Consider the following 20,208-nt stretch of genomic DNA (forward strand, 5'->3'; position numbering starts at 1 on the left):
CATGGTGCATCCACTCTCTAATCAAATAATTTTGAGTACTTGTCAGTATTTTCAACCAAACCTGAATAGTCAAATATCAACCACCTGCTTCTTCAAATATAAACAGGGTGATGTTAGTATTTAAACTATCACTGCACTAATATTTGTGCACTTGACCAGCTGGAAAGGCTGAAGAATCACAAATATCTTCAATATAAATCTTTAATCTATTACTTAGAATCAATACTGAAGCAGTATAAGACACAACAAGAGTATTTTCTAGGCGCAAAATGATCTCTGTTGTGGGGACCAAAGACTAATCTTTTTACGTTTACACATTTAATTATTGTCCTTGTCTTATAGATTAGTTAGTGCTTAGCCCTCCTTTCTCTCCCTCCCAAAACTCTCTTGCTTTAAGACTTTTGCTGTGAACAGCAAGTGGTTTATTTTCTAAACTCAGAGTTTATTTTTGAAGTAAAGTTTTATGTTACATGCAGACCGTCTTTTCATGTTTGAGATTTTTCTTTTGTGGGTTCAGAAATTTATCTTGGAATGTGAACTTGCTTTTGTTTGCCCAGGTGGCCTCTTATCTCTACCTTTCTTTCCTAAAACACAGTCTTAACCATAGATTCCATGTTTTTCTCCAACATAAATTTTATCCTAATCACATCCATCTTGATATATTAAAAAGTCAATTACATTACCTGTTCTCTTCTGATAAAAGAACTACACTCTCCTGGTATGACCTTCACTTTAGATTCAAGTTGGCCTAATTAGGATGAAACAAAAAAAGTCAATTAATAAGCATAATTGGTTTGTTAAGTAGCGTCTTCATTTTAACATCATTTACCAGAACTTTGATGCAAAGAAATGATCATTAAATTTACACTGATTCCATCTTTGCTAGCACCTTTGAGCATTCTCTAAGCATTTACATAAAGCAAATATTGTCTTGAAGAGTTAAAAATCTGCAGGAACTATTAACAATATTTTAAATTTCCCATATGGTGACTTAACTTCCCTCTAATTCAGTGGGGATAGGCCCATTGATAATTTATTTAGGGAGAGCTGATTATACATAATTCAATTATATCAATATCATTAGTATCATTATAAATAATATTAGCTAACATCTATATTGTGTGTACTATGTGCAGATACCGTACTAAGCACTTTAATAAATCTTATTTGTTCCTCACAATAAAGCTGATAGGTAGATGCCATTGTTATCTCTATTTTACATGTGAGGAAACTGAAGCAAATAGAGGTTAAGTGACTTGCACAGGATCACACAACTAGTTGATGTATGAAGTCACATTTGAACTCAGGTTTTCCTGACTCCAAGGCCAGTGCTCTAGTTTTTGCAAGCAAATAGAGTTTTTTTTTTTGCAAGCAAATAGAGTTTTTGCAAAATAGGTTTTTGCAAGCAAATAGAGAATCATGGAAGGTGGAAAGGGGTTGAAATAAAGTCCCCAGAGAAAATTTCATCATTAATTTCTTTTTCAAAAGACTGGACTGCCAGTGAATAAAGCTATGAACTCTTTTCTCTAGTACATTATTATTTTTTACTATTAATACCAAAGATTGTCATCAATTGATAAGTACTTCTGAGTCAATTGATTGCTTAGTATAAGTTTAGCATTGTACTAGGCACTAGTAATGCAAGTGAAACAGGTCTTGCCTACAAAGAGTTTCTATCAGTGCCAGCTCCATTGCTTTTCCACTAAAAACAACATTGTAGAGAGGAAAAAAAACATGAGACCTGAACTCAAAAGACTGGGGTTTAAATATAGACTCTGATGTTGAGCTGTATGTGATCACAGTCCTACTGACTACACCAGGGGCAGCTTGGTGATGCAATGGATAGAGTGCCGAGTCTGCAGTCAGGAAAACTCCTTTTTCTGAGTTCGAATCTGGCCTCAGACACTTAATAGTTGTGCATCCTGGGCAAGTCACTTAGCCTTGTTTGCCTCAGTTTCCTCATCTGGAGAAAGAAATGGCAAATCACTCCAATATCTTTGCCAAGAAAACCCAAAAATGTGGTCATGAAAAGTCAGGTATGACTGAACGACAACTGGCTACGTCAGGGGAGACATTTCAAATCTCCACATAGCTCTTTTAAAACAGGAAAACCACTTTATTTTTCTGATCCTCAATTTCATCATCTGTAAAATGGGCATCATAATAGCAACTAGGTGACACAGTGGATAGATTGCCAGGTCCAGAGGCAGGAAGAGTTATGTTTGTGAGTTCAAATATGGCTTCAGACACTTACTGTGACCCTGGGCAAGTCACTTAATCCTGTTTGCCTCTTTTTCTCCTTCTGTAAAATAAGCTGGAGAAGAAAATGGCAAACCATTGCAGCATCTTTGCCAAGAAAACCCCAAATGGGATCATGAAGAGTTGGACATGGCTAAAAAATAACTAAATAATGATTATAGTTGAGTAGACTCAATTTCTCCATCTGTAAAGTTAATAATCATCATCACAATAATAATACTTGCACTACCTATCTCACAGAGTTATCATGGGGAAAATACAGAATCCCACATGTAGTATTATATTACTACTCTTTACTCAGTGGATAAACAGATTTTTTCCCTGCCTCTTTAAGGTCTACACATATAAAATATCCAGACTGTTGCTGGCTAATCTGATTGTTTGAGAAATTATGTTAATATCCAATGCCAATAAGGAGCACTAGATTTCACTGAATAGGGAAGGGACATGAGCTGATCTGAATTTCAGGAAAATTACTTTGTCAGCTGAGTGAAGGATGGAATAGGGTGAAACTTGAGAGGGAAACCAATCAGAAAGATATTTCAAGAGAAAAGGGTAGTAAGGACCTGCACCAAGGTGTTGACTGTGTGAGTGAAGAGAGGGGGACTTACAAGATGATGTGAAAGCTGAAGTGACAATTTGACAAGAGAATGTATATGGATAGTGAATGTGTGAGAGAGAGAATTACATTCAAGTTTCGTGAGCTTAGGTGACAGGGAAAATGGTGGTTTCCTCAACTGTAACAGGAAAGCCCTTTATCCTTCGGACATGTTGAGTTTAAAATGCCTACATGACACCCATTTCAAGATGTCCAAAAGGCTGTTAGTGACATGGGACTGGATTTTAAAAGTGAGGTTACAGTTAGATAGATGGAGGAATAATCAGCATAAAAATAAAAACTGAATGCGTATGAGTTAATAAAAACGTCAGGAAAAAGGAGAAGAGTACACAGGAGAGTCCTTTGGAGGATGCTTATGGTTAGTGTATGACCAGGAGGAAGATGCAGAAAATGAGGCAGAAGAAGCAGTCCAAAAAATCAGAAGAGAATCGAATGCACAGCGTCAGGCAGAGAGAAGAAAGTATGCAAAATCAGTCAGTCGACAGTTTCAAAAACTACAGACGTTAAGAAGATGAGGACTGAAATTGAACAATTAAGAGATATTATATAACTGCGAGAGAGAAGTTTTCTGTCAAATGTGACATTGGAAGCCAGAATGTAATGTTTAGAAGCAAGTGAGAGGAGAGGACGAAGAGTGTCTAGTAGGATTTGTTCTGTGAAGTTTGGATTCATTCAAAAGGCTGCTCTTGAGGACCTACAGGGCCACATGTGGCCTTGAGGTCACAGGTTCCCCCATCCTGGTCTAGTGTAAACAGCTTTCTCAAGGAGTTGAACTTAGTATTAGAAGACAGGTGGTAGTTCAGAGGGAAGGCAAGATCAAGTGAGTATTTTTTAAAGGTTAAGAACATAGGATCTTGAGGCGGCCAGGTAGCACAACGAGTAAGAGCACGGGCTCCAGTGTTGAGAAGACCTGGAGATCGAATCCCAGGCTCAGACACTTATTACCCACCCAGAAACACCTGGCCGTGTAACCTTGAGCAAGTTACTTAAACCCAATTGCTTTGGGGCAGCCAGGTGGCTCAGCGAATAAGAGCACTGGCTCCAGTGTTGAGAGGACCTGGAGATCGAATCCCGGGCTCAGACATTTAGCACCCACCCAGAAACACCTGGCCGTGTAACCTTGAGCAAGTTACTTAACCCCAGTTGCTTAGGGGTGGCCAGGTGGCTCAGCAAGTAAGAGCACCGGCTCCAGGGTCAGGATGACCTGGATCAAATCCGGGCTCAGATACTCAGCACTACACCCAGAAATAACTGGCCATGTAACCTTGAGCAAGTTACTTAATCCCGATTGCTTTAAAAAAAAAAAAAAAGAAGAACATAGGATCTTGTAGGCAATAGAGAAGTAACCAGAAGAGAATAAGAATGGAAAAATTGGTTGCCCTTCACAAGGAGAAGGGTCCTACCTTCATGAAAGATGGAAGTGAAGGAGGAGAGATAGTGAAGAAAGTTGCCCAAGTGATTTGAGATGAGAAGGAGGGAAGAGGAAACTTTGACTAAAATATCTAGAAAATATACTACATCACTATGCTTATGCAATAGAGTAAAATGCTGCCTTAACGGCTCTAATTTGTGTCTCCAAAATTTGCATCAAAATTATCTGAATCTTTTAAAAATGGGAAAAAAGAAACAGCCAAGTTTAATGATCCACTGATCATAACCATCAAGCAAAGCATAAAATGGATAACTAATGTCAATGGACAATGAATAGGACTCAGAATTAAGAAGAAGAGGAGAGCAGGCTGGATTACCTTCAGAAAACTGCAAAGATCCTTTTTTTAATGACCACAGACTTCTCTGAAGAAACAAAGGCCCATATTTTTAATATCAGTATTCTACCAGTGTTGTAGACAAGGAAAACAATATTCTCCAGGGAACTGAAGATGAATTTCAGACTAAGGACAATGAAGAGGCCCATGATGGGTCTGATGTACAGTGTATCATGCAACATAAGTTTCTTAGCATAGTGACTAGCACATAATAAGTACATAATAGATGACTTTTCATTTGTTTATTCATTGAAAGAATATGAATTAAAATATTAGCAGAGAAATTTCTGAACAAAAATAATGGGTAGGCCACATGGTGAGGACAAGGGATAAAAGGCAGACATCCCAATTTATCTACTAGAAATGTGAAATGTTGGAAAACTATAAGGAAGATCCCCAGTCTATTAGTCCCTGAGGTAATCTTATGGTAGAACATAGCCAAAAATAGCATAAGATGGGTAGGCATGAATGAGCTGCAATTTGCATCAATGAAAAGGATGTTCAAACAATGAAATTACAGATCCAGTAGAGCAAATTAATTAAAAACCAGAGATTTTTATTGAGCTTAGCACTCCAATAATGAGCAGGATAAACTCATGGTCATGCAAATAGCAAAATACTGGAGGTAATATGTAAATTAAATTACTTTGAAAATAACTATAAGAATCCCCAGTTTGTTCTGTTATTTAATATTTATCTTTGTATTTAAATGCAATTTTTAATATCTAGTTTATAGAATTTTATTCAGGAAGGTGACTGCTTTATAATCCAAATTTAGAAATTATATGACAGTATTATATTGAATTATCCTTCTCACGATAAGATTTAGAATGGAGGAAGATACATATATCTTTTGCATTCATGGTACTTGACAATTTTGGATGAATCACAGTTTCGGGAACTGAGAATAAAATAAACTATCAATAAACAAGCATTTAGTAAGAGCCTACTATGTACCAAGCACTGTGGTAGGCCCTAGAGATACAAAAACAAAAATGAAATATCCTCAAGAAGTCTGCACTCAATCTTAGGATATATCAGCGACACAACTAGCTATTTTCTCCTAGATGCCCTACTCTGTTATGTCTATGACATGGTAGGGATTGAGCTTCGTAGGTTTAGTGCCCATGCACAGAGTTTATACTTGGTAGTACTTAAGAAGATAAGTTATTTTCACTAAATATAGGAGCAAAATAGAGACATTTGTGGAAGCTGAAATATAACATTTTAGGCAGTACATAAGGAAGACTGAGTATTCTTTTAAAAAAATTAAGTAAATTATAGAGAATTTGGGTATCTCCATTTTTAAGTATAAGATCTTCCCCTTACCACATTTTTTACACATAATACATTCATAACAAATGTTTGTACAATTGAATTATACTTCCTGGCACATAATAAATACTTTATAAATTAACTACTCTCATTTTTGTTAAATGTTTGTTATTGCTTTAATTTAACTATTATTATACTGGATATAAAATACATTTTCAATTTAATGGTATAGATTAAATTTGGTCCTCTTAGTAAAAAAGCAGTTTATATGGAATTTCTTAAAGTCCCATTCGGTTTATGGTTCATTCAGTGCTATTTCCATTTTAAAAATTGTTAAGATAAGATAAGAAAAATAAAGTTCAGAAAGTTTTAAGGTATCTCCTCCCTTCACAACAGTTGATATGTGGCTAAATTAGATAATCTGACTTTAAATACATTGTTCTTTCCCTTAATTCACACATTCAGTGCTATGTAACCAAACAATAGTGGTACCATTTGAAATAAAATTAAAGACTATGGGCAATGTTAGTATTAATCATTCTTTTAAATACTTTCAAATCCTCAGGCGGAGTCGTAGACAAGATGTGAGACATGGGAATCCAATGACTCAGTGCAGAGGATTCAATCTAAAAGGTATGTTAACTGAAAATCATTCATTTTGTGTAAAGATAACTTACCTTTGACTATCAGTGATTATTCATGTGGTTTTATGACAGACAGCATATCATAAAATGCAAATGTCATTATCAAGCAAGAGTATTCTAAAGTGTCATTTCCACTACTTTTATTAGGAAATATTTGTTTAATATTATCATAATATTACTATTGTTCAATTAATTTATGTTAATGCAGGAGTACAGATATTCCCCCTCTCCATGTTTTTTTTTTTTTTTGTTCTTCATGGAATTTGACCCCTTATTTAAAGAAGCTTGTATTTGTATTCCTTTCTGCCACTACAATTCAACTTTTTATTGAATGAATTTGAACTAGCATAATAGCTGAAGTCAGTTTCTTTCTTTTTTATCCTAAATGCCATTTTTCTCTCTACTGGAATTTTAATACAACTTTCTCAATGTAGCATCTTGATTTTTTAAAATATCTAATCCTTTTGTGATCTGGTCATGTCACTAACATGATGGAAACCAGATAGGTAATCTTGTTATCTTAGTAATTCAGAGCATTCATTTGAATTTTTACATATCAAAATATTAGTTTAAAAATAAATGGCACCTCAAGATTATTGCACCCAAAATGATACTTGGAAAAGACGTTAATTAATGAAGTACTTGCCAGAGTACTGAATATGGCACCTTGTTAGAACCTTCCCCAAAATAACATTTTCAGGACCAATGGGTAATTTTCCCGATTGTAACCAAGGACAGAAAAAAAAAAAGGTAATAATGTTAATGACCTTTTATGAAATTACTTGGTCAGCTGCTTTTATGAAAGAAGGGGCTTTATAATGGATCTCAATTTTAAGAATAAACTTGCCTTTTAAAATGTAGGACACAGGGAAAAAAAAAAAGAGGTTCTAAATACCTCCATTCTTTTGCTTCACAGCATATAGAAATGCAGCTGAGATTATTCAGTATGGAGTAAAAAATAACACCACTTTCCTTGAGTGCACTCCCAAGTCTCCACAGGCATCTATCAAATGGCTGTTACAGAAAGACAAAGACAGAAGGAAAGAGGTGAGTGATGCAGTTCAGTAGCAATCAATCAATGCTAGTGAAAGGGCCCTAAATCACCCAGTGGGTCAGCGTGCCTTCAAATCAAACCAGCTAAGTACAGAATATGAACATCCTTTTATACCTTCAGCATGACAGGTGCCAAGTTCTTTAAATTCAGATGCCCTAAAAGCTGATAGATTAATTAGATAATCTTTCTGACTGCTCCCTTCCATCATGAAGCTACTGGAAGAAGAGCTTTGGCCATCAGTGTGGAATTGATGTGAGGCTGTACATGATAAAGAAACAGGATATGTGCAAGTCTAGAGGCTAAATTCTAATACCAAGGCACTTTAATATGCTCGAAAGGTAAAGGGAACTTGACCATTTTTTTTAAAGTTTGAATTTATCAGCAAGAAATTAGTATAAACTATGATATTTTATGGCAAAATAACATTTTGTAAGTGTCATATTCTCAGTCTTCATTGCCACCCTCCATAGCTTCCAAGTTTCAGCTTCAGATTAGATAAACTGGCTTACAGAAACATTACCTTTATTCATTCCCATAAAAACAACAAACAAAAACCTTTTCATTTCTTTTTTTTTTTTTTGCCTTTTGGAGGGCAATTGGGGTTAAGTAACTTGCCCAAGGTTACACAGCTAGTTTTTTGTGTGTGTGTGTGAGTGTTAAGGGTCTGAGGTCGGAACCGAACTCCGGTCCTCCTGACTGGGGCGGGGGGAGGGGGGGGGGGGGGGGCTGATGCTTTACTCACTGCACCACCTAGCCACCCCCTTTTCATTTCTGACAAAAGAAAGTTTATTTTTTGCTGAAACTCAGAAAGAGCTGTTTCAGAAACCAGTGATGCAAGGGGCAAATGGTAAGAAGAGGCAGTGGGTATTAGAATGTAAATAACGAATTCTAAAACATTGGTATCAGGTTGTCCTGAAGAAATGGAAAAAAAAACTATATTTAATCCTTTGTGTAATATGAAATATACTTATTACTTGTAAAAATGTTTAAGAAAGTCTCACAGAGCCTGGGGGAAGATTTTAGCTATTGGATTTGTCATTTTTATTTTTCCTTTTGCCACCTTTTAAGTTAACTAGGAATCAGTGAAATTGAGGAAAGTGTCTCCAATTAAATGAAGTAAGAGGAGAAGATTGTTCTTCCTGTTTTCTTTAGATTGTCTACATGGCCAGTATAAAATGTTAGCATACATTTTGCCATGGTGTCCAAGAATCTTTCTGTGCCTTCTCCAATTTTGTTTTCCCTATTTTGTGAATTTTCTTGGAGTTTCTATTTGACTTGCAACATGAGAGGCAGTCCTTAACCCTCCTCCCCGCCCCACCCCCCATCACAAACTATCTCAGTCAGCGGTTCCCAAATTTTTATGGATTTGTTTTTGTTCATTGCACATAATTGCTCCTTGCCTTGAGGAATTGTGGCACTGTACAGGAGATTCCAGGGACTCCTACATTCACATGTGGTTGCAAGTTCCATACAATTTGTGGCCCATCGAGCCCAGACTTTGGGCACACTAATGTGTCCCTGCTCCATGGTATTTAGAGGATTCAGTAACTTGATGGCCGTAATTTTTTTGAAGAATTTCGGATAAACATGATTACACAAAGTTAGAGACACAGTAAAAAAAATACATTCTTTCTTCTTTAGTAACAGATTATGTGTACAACAGTAAGTGGATACTCAATATAGAATTGTCTACGATTTATGATGAATGTTTTAAAAATGTTCAGGACTGATTGCTTATTGCAGACATCTGAATTAAAATTCCAAGGAGGGTGTTTCATAAATTTAATATGTGCCCTAATGTTCTTGATTTCTGTTTTAGAAATACTACAGGAGGATGTAGTGCCTTAGTATTTCTGCTTATTTTATTTAGTGAGGCTCTATTTTCCTCTCCACAATGAATTTATTTTTTAAAAAGGTTTAATTGTTGCCTTCTTTCCTACCCCTTTTAATACCACAGTCAGATCCCAATAATCCCCACTAAGCCATCCATTATAACTAAAGAAAAAACACAATGACCATATAGATATATATCTATATTTCTCTCTCTCTCTCTCTCTCTCTCTCTCTCTCTCTCTCTCTCTCTCTTTCTCTCTCTCTCTCTCTCTCTCTCTCTCTCTTTCTCTTATATATCTCATCTGATTATGTAAGCAATATTCTATACCTGGAGGCTCCCATGACTTTAAATGTAAACTATAGGGATTCAGTTTAAAGGATTATAGTTAAAAATCATTTGCTTTATACTTTAAAAAGAATACTAATTGCATTTCATCTTAATTTAGTAAGACTAAAAATATTCAGCTGGCCTCACCATTAGCTACTAAGTCTTATTCAGAAGCTCCCATCAGTTCCTCACATCCTCTTTGGAGGAACAATTATTTTCTAATGTGTGATGTTTTAAACATATAAACTTGTAAATCAGTGTTAAACTGGATTTTACCTGAAAGAATGAGTCTTTTATTACTATGCTTCCTAATTGATTTTCAAACTGACTGAAAGAGAATTTAAATGTTTCTTGAACTCCAGTCTCTCATTAATTTCACATTCACCCACTTCAAATTCTTTACAATCTTTCCCTTATCCATGTATTTTACCTTAACTATACTATGACCCAGAGCAAGCCCCTAGAGACATAAGGTTGTAAAACATTTTGGGGGTGTGTGTGAAAAGGGGAGTTAAGTAGAGAGAAGACTACTCATTCTCTCTCCCTCCCTATACCCATTAAGCAAAAAAAGTCCTTATCTGAAATGTTTTCAGAACTATGTCTCAGTGCAAGTCATATCAATCAATGTTCTCTCTTAGTTCATTCCAAGACCACACTCTAAAAACTTCCTTTCTCTTACTTCTTATTATATCACAAGGTAATTTAAATTGGGAGTAGCTCCTTACTGACTTCTCAGATAAAATTTACCTTCATCAGACATTCCAATCTTTTATTTCCATCTACTTCTAACCCTTGCTCTTATCAGTCTTACCTTTTCCTTTTTATTGCCTAACTTTTTGCACATTCCTTCCTCTTAACCCTCATTAGAGATGCTTCTAGAGAGAAATTCTAAGACACTACTGACTACATTCAGTACTCTATCTGAAACCTATGATTTTTATTTATTCAATAACCTTTATTTATAAGCATTCACTAGCCTGCTATGTGCATAACACTACATGAGCTTTAGGAATACAAAGACAAAAAAATGAAAATAAAAACAGTAAGAAGGGTCTCTGTCCTCAGGGAGATTATATTTTATTGATTGGATTCTTTCATTCAATAGTCAATAAACATTTATGAAACATCTACTATGTGTCTGGTACTGTGTAAGTGGAGATACAAATAAAAATAGACAGTCCCCACCTTCAGTGATCTTACAGTCTAACGGGGGAAGTCAACACATGAAAGAAAGGTGAAGAGTGGGACTGAGGGAAGTTACCTGAGGCAAAGACATGGTAGATAAGCCACAGAGTGGTGTAGCCAGACTAGAAATGACACTTAGGAGGTGAATTCCCTCCTCAAATGGAGGTTTTGGAGTTCATGACTGCTTTGCAATCAGAGGAGAATTAGGTAGTGATGAGGTGGAACATAAAGCTTATGAAATCTTGCATGGAGATAAGGTGTTCTCAATAATTTATTTTCCTGGGGCGTGCTAGAAACTTTGGAAAAGTCCCCGAGTAATCCAGCCACATGAGAATTCATTCACTTATTCCTTAAATGAATAATAAGAATCATTGTTCAAAGTAAAACTAAAATCAAGTGTGAGAGTTAGCCTAGGAGTTAAGAAGATATAACTTCAAGCTCTGCCTCTGACACACAATGGCCATATAATGTTTTGCAATTGTCCTCTGTTTCCCAGGTAACACATAAGCCTATAAATTGCTGAACAATTGCTGATTCACATTGGTAGTTCTTCCTTGTGGGGACTTCCCTTTATCAGTGTCCTGAAAACTGAGACTGGGGGCCTCCTTAGGGGTTGTGACTTGACTCCCAGTGGCCAATGACCTGACCCCCAAAAAAGTGTTTTCAACCAGTCACAGGATGGGAATATGGAAGATATCCCACTCTTTCATCAGATAGACAATGGTAGGGCTGGCTCTGACACAATAGTACCTAACTTATTTTTCAATACTCTCCCCACTCTGCCCACTCCCTGTGCTATGTAATCTCCCATTATCCTACTTCTGAGCCAGGTGAAGACCCTTGGGTTAATTATATAATTTAAGCTATAGCTGGATACTCATAGCAGCAACTATGTAGTTGCCATTGTGAAAATTCACCCCTCACACACACCCCATACCACCTGGTGGCTGTAGGAGGCACCTGTAGGTGCTCAGGACGTAACCAGAGCATAGGTGCTCTATGCTCAGGACAGTAACTAGAGAGGTCCCCTTGCTGTTTTCATTTTGAATGCAGCAGAGTGAGTCTCAGAAGGTCAACAGGCATGGATAGGTTGTAACTGCATTGCAGAGCTAATTAAATCATCCTGACTAATCCCACCTCACTTTTCAACTTCTCTTCTTGTTTGGAGCAACACCAGCTTTGCAGTTCAAAAGCTCAGTTAATCTTTGACACTTCATTCTCACTCCCTCTATAAATATAATCAGTTTCCAGATTATAGTTTCTGCGTCCCCAGTGGCTCCAGTCTTTCTCTTTCTACTCAAACAGTTACCATATCACCATAGTTCAAATTTTATTTGAGAAGTCAATTCAGATTCTTAACACCCTTTTCCAGGAACAGTGCAGTACCTACCCTTCTTCCTAGTCTCCTTGCCTCATACCTCTCCCTTTTCCAATCCAGCCTCTGCACTGCTAACAAAATTAATTTCCTTAAGCATGTGATACCACATGTGATAACCATGTCATACCACTGTGATAGAAACTCCTGGAGATCTTAGGGTCAAATATTATTTCTTCTATAAGTCATTCTTTTTTGTTTTGCATTTTTATAATGTACATGATTATTAGTTCATATAAATTATAAATAAGTAAATACATACACATTGGGCATACATGTTTAAAACTTCTTTAGTAAGGATGGGGATAGACAATCAAAAATATTTGGAAATGTTCTGTACCACTGAAATCACAGATCTGGTCCAAAAGCATACTGACATGTCTACATTCATTTCCAGGGATGAGATATATAGATGGATAGATGAATAGATCTATATAATACTTATTATATATAATTTGTTAATCATAGGTAAATGGTAAGTGCAGGATAACTAAATAAGTGTTTAGAATTTTGCCTTTCATAGTGAAAGTAACCCCCAACACACATATGTAATGATTTCCAGAAAATTAAATTTCAATTTATGTTTAGCTATTTTATTTTTAGGTATAACGAGAATTAAAATTTCAAAATTTCTCTCATATTGGCAAATCTTTCTCATTTACTGGATTGTTGTATTTGTGAGTGAAATATCATTTATTATTGATGCTGTACTCAGTCTTTTGAATATTTGCTATTCTACTGCACTGAGAGGAAATCGAAAATAATATAGTAGTGTGTCCCTTTATTAAAGAGTCTGTCTTTTTTTTAAAATGGGTAAAAGAAGAGGTTAGCACTCTTGAACTGAACTGAATTCAGGTATAATAAATAAGTTTATGGTGCCACAGGAAAACAGTGCTGTTTATTATTTCTACCCTAAAAATACTGATTTATCAAAAAAAAGTGTTTTAATTATTTCTGCAATAGTGCTATTTTATCCACGCTGTATTTAGTGGCCCTTCTCATGTTACAAACAGCATTTCAAAATAGTTGACCTATAATATGTTAACTGTCCTCTTAAAGGACTCATACCCTTGTGCCTTAGGCTAATGAACTAGAAAAAGATAACATAGAAAATGATGATGTTGCTTCTCTGGATAAAATTTCCCTAGATTAGCATTATTCAACCAAGGAATGAAATATTAGCAAACAAACACTGTCTGCTGAGTGAACTGTATCTTGATCTTTGAGAATTTTCTTTAATGTGTTGTTTTGTAGGTCAAACTTAATGAAAGAATCATAGCCACTGAACAAGGACTCCTAATTCGTGCTGTTCAAGATTCTGACCAAGGACTCTACCACTGCATCGCAACAGAAAACAGCTTCAAGCAAACGATAGCCAAGATAAACTTTAAGGTCTTGGATTCAGAGATGGTAGCCTTTGTAACTGACAAATGGTCTCCCTGGACCTGGGCCAGCTCGGTCCGGGCCTTGCAATTCCACCCAAAAGACTTTGTTGGGGCATTCAGTCACTCAGAAATGCAGATGATAAATCAGTATTGCAAAGACACCAGGCAGCAGAGTGCCTCCCCACAGGTAGATGAATCACAAAAGATGAGAGGGGACTATGGCAAATTAAAGGCTCTCATCAATAGCCGCAAAAGTAGAAACAGGAGGAATCAGTTACCAGGATCATAATTCTTCCCCCTTGTTGGTACAACTGATTTTTATTTCTTTATGCTCCCAGTATGCTGGTTCTTTTTTTGTCTTCCCAGAGCATACTTTGAGCAAAGAATTTGTCAGAATACCTGAGAAAAGCTTTTACCCCAACATGAAAAATGCGTTGTAAATTAACTTAAGCATGCATTTTCTATGTAAAATTCTGACCAGCACTAGACATGTCACAGTCCTCATGGTGCATATAAATTTTTAACTTAACCCAGAGTCTAATTTATGTCTTTACCTTCCCTTCCAAAACCAAGATTGCTACCTACAGAACTTATAACCATGATACCATTCAGATCAAGGACACAATGTTTTGACTTTTTTTCCCCCTGCAGTATGATTATAATTTGTTAACTGTTTTATGGTTTTATAAATGAAAACACATACCAGGTTTACAACTTTCACTTACACTGAAAAGTCAATAAGTACATGGAGCAAAGAAACTGACAAATATATTACATTTTTTTAAGTTGGTAAAAGATACATTGAAAGTTAGATGAAAAAATGAATAGTACATAAAGAAAAAATGTACTTTAAGTGAAACACTGATTATTTAAAAAAAAGATTACAAAAATTGAATGTTAAGATTGTTTATGTGAATCTTTGAACATTTATTCCCTATGACACATACATGCTTGCACCAAAGTATCTTCAAAGCATCTTCAACAACATTAAAGCTCTATGAGGAGAGCTATCCAAAGGAATTGTAAAGAGGTAGAACAGGACAGGGGAGGTGAAGGTGGCATCCTTCTTCCCAACTAGACCAGTCTGATTTTTGAGTTGTTCTTTTGTCTCAGACAACCGACATTTTCCTCAGAGAGGATAATGTTGCACATCTCCTCTTAATATTATTCTTTGTGATTGGCCAATGCTGCTCTGAGTGGCAAAGTTGATTTTAGAAGTAAGTCATTTTTAATGTGACAAAGGATGCATTTTGAGGAGAATTGGAAAAAAAGGAAATTCTTCTACCAAACAATTTTGTGGAAATATAAGTAAAAGTGTCTTCATCCTTGATAAGAACTGATTTTTAACATGTTCATGCATTTTAATAATTCAATCTTTATCCATGGTACTATTTATAGTTAATCTAATTATTTTTAAAGGTCTGAGCTAATGTTAGTAGTACATTAGATACACTGGTTTTAGAAATAGCTATCCAGTAGCTATACAATGTTGAAAAAAATTCTTAAGCTTCCAGATTTATGTTAGAAGCACTTTTTGGAATAGCTTATATTTAAGGTTCCACTCAGAATAGTAATTAGGGAGAAAAGACTAAAATGAAATTTTTTTCTCTGTAAACATTTATTGAAAGCTCTTGAGTTTTTCTTTGTTTCTTTTTTCCCCTCTTCCCTTCCATTTTTTTCAAATGGAAATAATGACCTCATCTAATGTCTAGGACACTAAACCTATTAATAAGAATGACAGTCAATAGAGAAAGAAGGTCCAATGGCCCAATCTAAGCACTGCCAAGTTACAACTGTTGAAAGATCATAGTCATTTCCAAAATGAATCTGATCACTGTTCAGGATGCAAGCATATGCTTTATTATTTAAATTGTCATAAATTATGATATATTAATAGGGTGGTCTCAGTTGGGCCTAAAAATAGCAGGAACTCATGGAACATAGAATATTAGTAATTAGAATATGAAATTTGTTTTTTTAAGACTGAATTAATTACAAATTTCATGTTCCAAAATAGTCTCCAAAGCTGCTTCAACTACAGATATTTTGACTGTTTAAGAAGATTTAAATGCTGAACTATTATTTTCTCCTCTGTAAGAGTAGAAGAAATGTGTATCAGTGTCTATAAATAATAAAAATGTCCATGGGATGTTCAAGCTCTCTGTAAAGAACTGAAAATACAACTGCTTTGTGGTAATGTATACAATTTCACTCACATCACATAGACATAACCTGGTAGGCAATATGGATGTTTAGTTTTTGTAATGTTATTTGTGCTATTTAATACCTTCTCTTTGGAACATTATTAAAATGTATATAATTTTATTACTTTTTTAAGGAAATCTTATTAACTCTGCCAAATGTAAAGATTATGTCTCCTCCTTCCCCAAAGAATCTCTTTAAATGTAAATTGTATGTTGGTGGCTCCCTTTATTTTTATGTGTCATTTGTACAGTTTGCTGATGTAATAATATGTCCTTCACGATCATTGGTACTGTAGATAAAGTGTCCTAGAAAAACATTTTTCAAAGTGCAGGTGTGTGTATAGTTTTTAGCATGATGAAACTGTTATTACGGTGAATATTGACTATATCTTCAATAAGAAACAATTAAGTGTAGCTAGCTAGCATAGTAATATTTAATTGAATACCTAAAATATTTGCCTGGTTAAATAAAGTGTGTTCAAATCAAAGGCATTCTTTCAGTTTTTCCCTTTAGGATGTTGTGAATCTTCTATTCATATGGCAGAAAGTAACTGGTTTTAAAATAACATTCTCTGTTGAACAATCTTAGCTTGTTCTATCAGGGAAACTGATAAAGGGGCATTTTGGGCTTAGATGTGGTACTGATGGGGGGCAATAGGTGTTACAGGGACTCAGATGAGCAGAGTCCCTGCTGTGCAGTCTGGAAGGAATTCACAAGGCCCAAGCAATCTTTTAAGTCAGGATTGTAAAAGTTTATTGTTATGCTTTACAGCGGGCAAGAGTTCTTAGGTAACCTGAAAAATTAAAGAAGTCATAGGTACAGTTTTTAAGGATTCACAACAGTAAATCAGATGTCAATTATGCTAACTAGGAGAGTAAGGGTGGGATTACAGAGGAATTAAGGAGTAGTCAGTGCTTAAAAGAACATATACTTTTATTATCAACTGAGCAGGCATATTGCCCATAATTCATTGGGAAATAGCCCAATCGGGGGCTGCATGGAGCTGTGGATTTAGGCTTAAAACATCACTAAGTCAGCTAGCAGTCAGGGCTGAGTGAGAAGTTCCTAGTCTGCCACTCATCGGTGTCTTGTTTGACAAGATGGATGTTGGGAACCAAGGCTAACGGAGACTCAGTATGTGTATAACTGGCTAAGGAGTAAACTTACAGATAGTGCATTGAAGGATTCATAGGTGCAGCTGGCCATTATACTAGGGGAGATAAATAGTTCATGAATTGTTGCTAGGCAGAGTGCTTGCAGGGAGAAGGGGCAGAGTTAATGCTCTGAGGCTGGGGGTTGGGGAAATGCTATTTTACAAACTGGTTTTACAAATTGATTTTACAAACTGATGTTACAAACATAGACACCCCTATCACCCCATCAGTACCAGTGGCCTAGTGCATAGCAAGTCGGCCTTAAAGGTGACAAAACATGGATTTAAGGCCTGCTACTGACTATGTAACCCTGGACAAGTCACATAACTTCTCAGTGCTCTAGGCAGCTAAGCTTGTAATTTCCAGGAAAGGTACTTATGTCCCTTGATAGGAGTTCCCTTATACTAATGAAATAACAGGTCATTATTCCTATCCCTATCCCCATCAATAATAGCTGGCTAATGGGATTACTATTTCTAGGCCCATGTCACTTAACAGGGCTTTCTAGAGGCAGTGTGATGTAGATATAAAGTCAGATTACAAGTTGATCTAGGTTCAAATTCTGTCCTAAATACTATTGCTGATTGACCTCACAAGGTTATTGTGAAGCAAAAATTAGAAAATCTACATGTTTTTCAAACCATAACCACTACATAAAAACTTATTACTATTAATTATTATTATTTACTATGGTAAACAGATGAACAAATTGATTCCTTGACTTCACTATTTGACCCTCTGTTCTCTAGCAATTCAGTGAAAGTGATAGCATAAGTAAGTTTTTCTTAAGTGGTATGGGACTTGGTATGTTCAGGTTTCTGCTTCAAAGTGCTTGATGTAGGCTATGGTCCAATATACTATACTTATCCATTATTAATGTTTTATACAAACATTTCAACATCTGCAGAAATCTGCATTTCCTTTTATTTATTACTTTTCATATATTTAATTTTGACAATTGCATGAAACTGAATGAGAAATTTTTTCAAGACGTGCAAGTCCATGTATGTGCTGTCTTCAACAATACAGATTGTCTACTTTTGTCGGCTTTATTAATGGCTTCATAAGCAACTGTGGCAAAAGCCAACAAACAAACAAAAATCATCAGCTGAAGATTTATGTTGATTTTGTTACTTAACTCATTCTCACAAAATTTCTGGCTGCGTAGGATCTGCCTGAGCAGGATCTTCCTATACAACAATGAAGTATCCAAGTATAACTTTAGTGAGTGGGAATAAAAATTTACTATGATTTTATAAAATAAATATTTGAAGAGATTGTATAAGTCTAAAATCTAGCTTAAAGTAGAATTATTTTCATACCTTTTTCAGACTTCTCATATATTTAGGTTTTCTCAAAAATATCATGTCCAGCTGGATCCTATTTCATGAACCAAACTACACTGTGAAACTCCCTCTGTATCAGATATTGTACATTTTTAATGGAGGAGAGATGAGAGGATAGTAAACTGAGAATACAAAGGTATAGGTTAAGTTATAGTTCTTATTTCAAAGAACTTTCTACTTTGAAGCTTTCAGTATAGTTTTGAAAGGGGGGGAGAAATTTCACTGAAATTTGCAGCTCCTCAAACTAAGCCAGCATCCAAGATCTTATATCAATACAAAATACCAAGGGAAAGCAATGTTAGCACTCCAGAGGATACAAAAAATGACCCCCAAAAGGACCCAACATTCCCCTCAAAAGTTTGCAGAGACTGGCCCTAACACAAGGTCCCAATTGTGGAGTAAGACTGGAATAATGAATTAAAACAAACTAAAACAACAAACAACAAATAAAACCCTACTATAACAAGGAGAAAGACCCAGAAGAAGAGAATGACTCCAAAATATCTGTGAGTAAAGGATCAAAATATAACAGTTTGGACAAAATAGATGAGTAGATGCAGAAAATGTTTTTGACAAAATACATGATCAAATCTTTTTTTTTTTAATTTTTAAATCACCATGCAACATAAGAATAAGTGGACCTTTTCTGAGTTAAGTAAGCAACAAAACCAAGAGCCAACATTATATATACTGGGACGAAATAGAGACTTTTAGAATAAGATCAGGCGTAAAGCAAGAATATCTGTTACAATCATTATTATTTTATATAGTTATGGAACTGCTAACTATATCGATGATAAGAAAAAGCAACTGAAGGAATGAGCATAGTTAAATTATAAACAAAATTATTGCTTTGGCAGATAATATGATGATTTATTCAGAGAACCCCAGAGAGTCAATGATAACTTCACCAAGGTCACAGGATATAAAACAAACCCACATAAAAGCATCAGAAATTTTTCTATATTGGCAACAAAACCCAACAGGAAGAAATTGAGAAATACCATTTTAAGTAAGTAGAGAATATTTTAAAAGACTTGAGAGTTTATGTATAAAGACATATAGGATTTATATGAATATAATTAGAAAACACTTTATAGAAAGAAAAAATGACAAATAATTTGAGGACTCAACTGTTCCCGGAGGGGCAGAACCAATATAATAAAAATAATACTATCATCTAAATTAATTTTTTCAGTGCCGTATCATTCAAACAACCAAAGGATTATTTTACAGACTAGAAAAAGTAATAATGAAATTCATATGGAAGAAAAAGAAGTCAAGAATCAAGGAAGGAGGTCTACTAATACCAGACTTCAAGTTGTATTACCAAGCAATAGTCATTAAAAATGATTTAGCACTGGTTGAAAAATAGAGGTCAATCAATGGAACAGATTAGGTGCATAATACACTAAGGCAAATAAACATAATAGTCTGTTATTTGATAGAAATACCCAATTTCTAGTATAATAACTCAGTATTAGACAAAAATAGCTGGGAGCACTGGAAAGCATCCTGGCTTAAGTTTAGAACACCCTATTTCTTGATGGCTTAAAAAAGTGGATATATAACCTAGTTACACAATTAAAAAGTCATATTATAAATAGATGAACAAGACAGAATTTTTCTTTCAGATCTGAGGATAAGATAAAAGTTCATGTTTAAACATGATAGAATCACAAAAGATAAAATGGAAAATTTTAATTACACAAAATTGAAAAGTTTTTTTTAAAAAACAAAATAAGTGCTGCTAAAATTAAAAGTAGACAATTAAATTGGA

General features: G+C 35.2%; 1 protein-coding gene across 3 annotated transcripts in view; it reads left to right on the forward strand.

The window, feature by feature from the left end:
• The window catches only part of LOC138176028 (semaphorin-3C), a 202,034-nt gene extending 185,619 nt beyond the window's left edge, over nucleotides 1-16,415 (forward strand). For all 3 annotated transcript variants that reach the window (XM_069106756.1, XM_069106757.1, XM_069106755.1), the window contains exons 16-18: nucleotides 6,485-6,552; nucleotides 7,480-7,610; nucleotides 13,593-16,415. In XM_069106756.1, the coding sequence (XP_068962857.1) occupies nucleotides 6,485-6,552; nucleotides 7,480-7,610; nucleotides 13,593-14,012 (619 nt within the window). In that variant the 3' untranslated portion in view covers nucleotides 14,013-16,415. The remainder of the gene's footprint in view (nucleotides 1-6,484; nucleotides 6,553-7,479; nucleotides 7,611-13,592) is intronic.
• Nucleotides 16,416-20,208: the final 3,793 nt, after the last annotated feature.

Source organism: Petaurus breviceps, unplaced genomic scaffold, assembly GCF_028583685.1.
Source record: "Petaurus breviceps papuanus isolate PSGF00001 unplaced genomic scaffold, PetGlider_PUasm1.0 80, whole genome shotgun sequence".
NCBI lineage: Eukaryota > Metazoa > Chordata > Mammalia > Diprotodontia > Petauridae > Petaurus > Petaurus breviceps.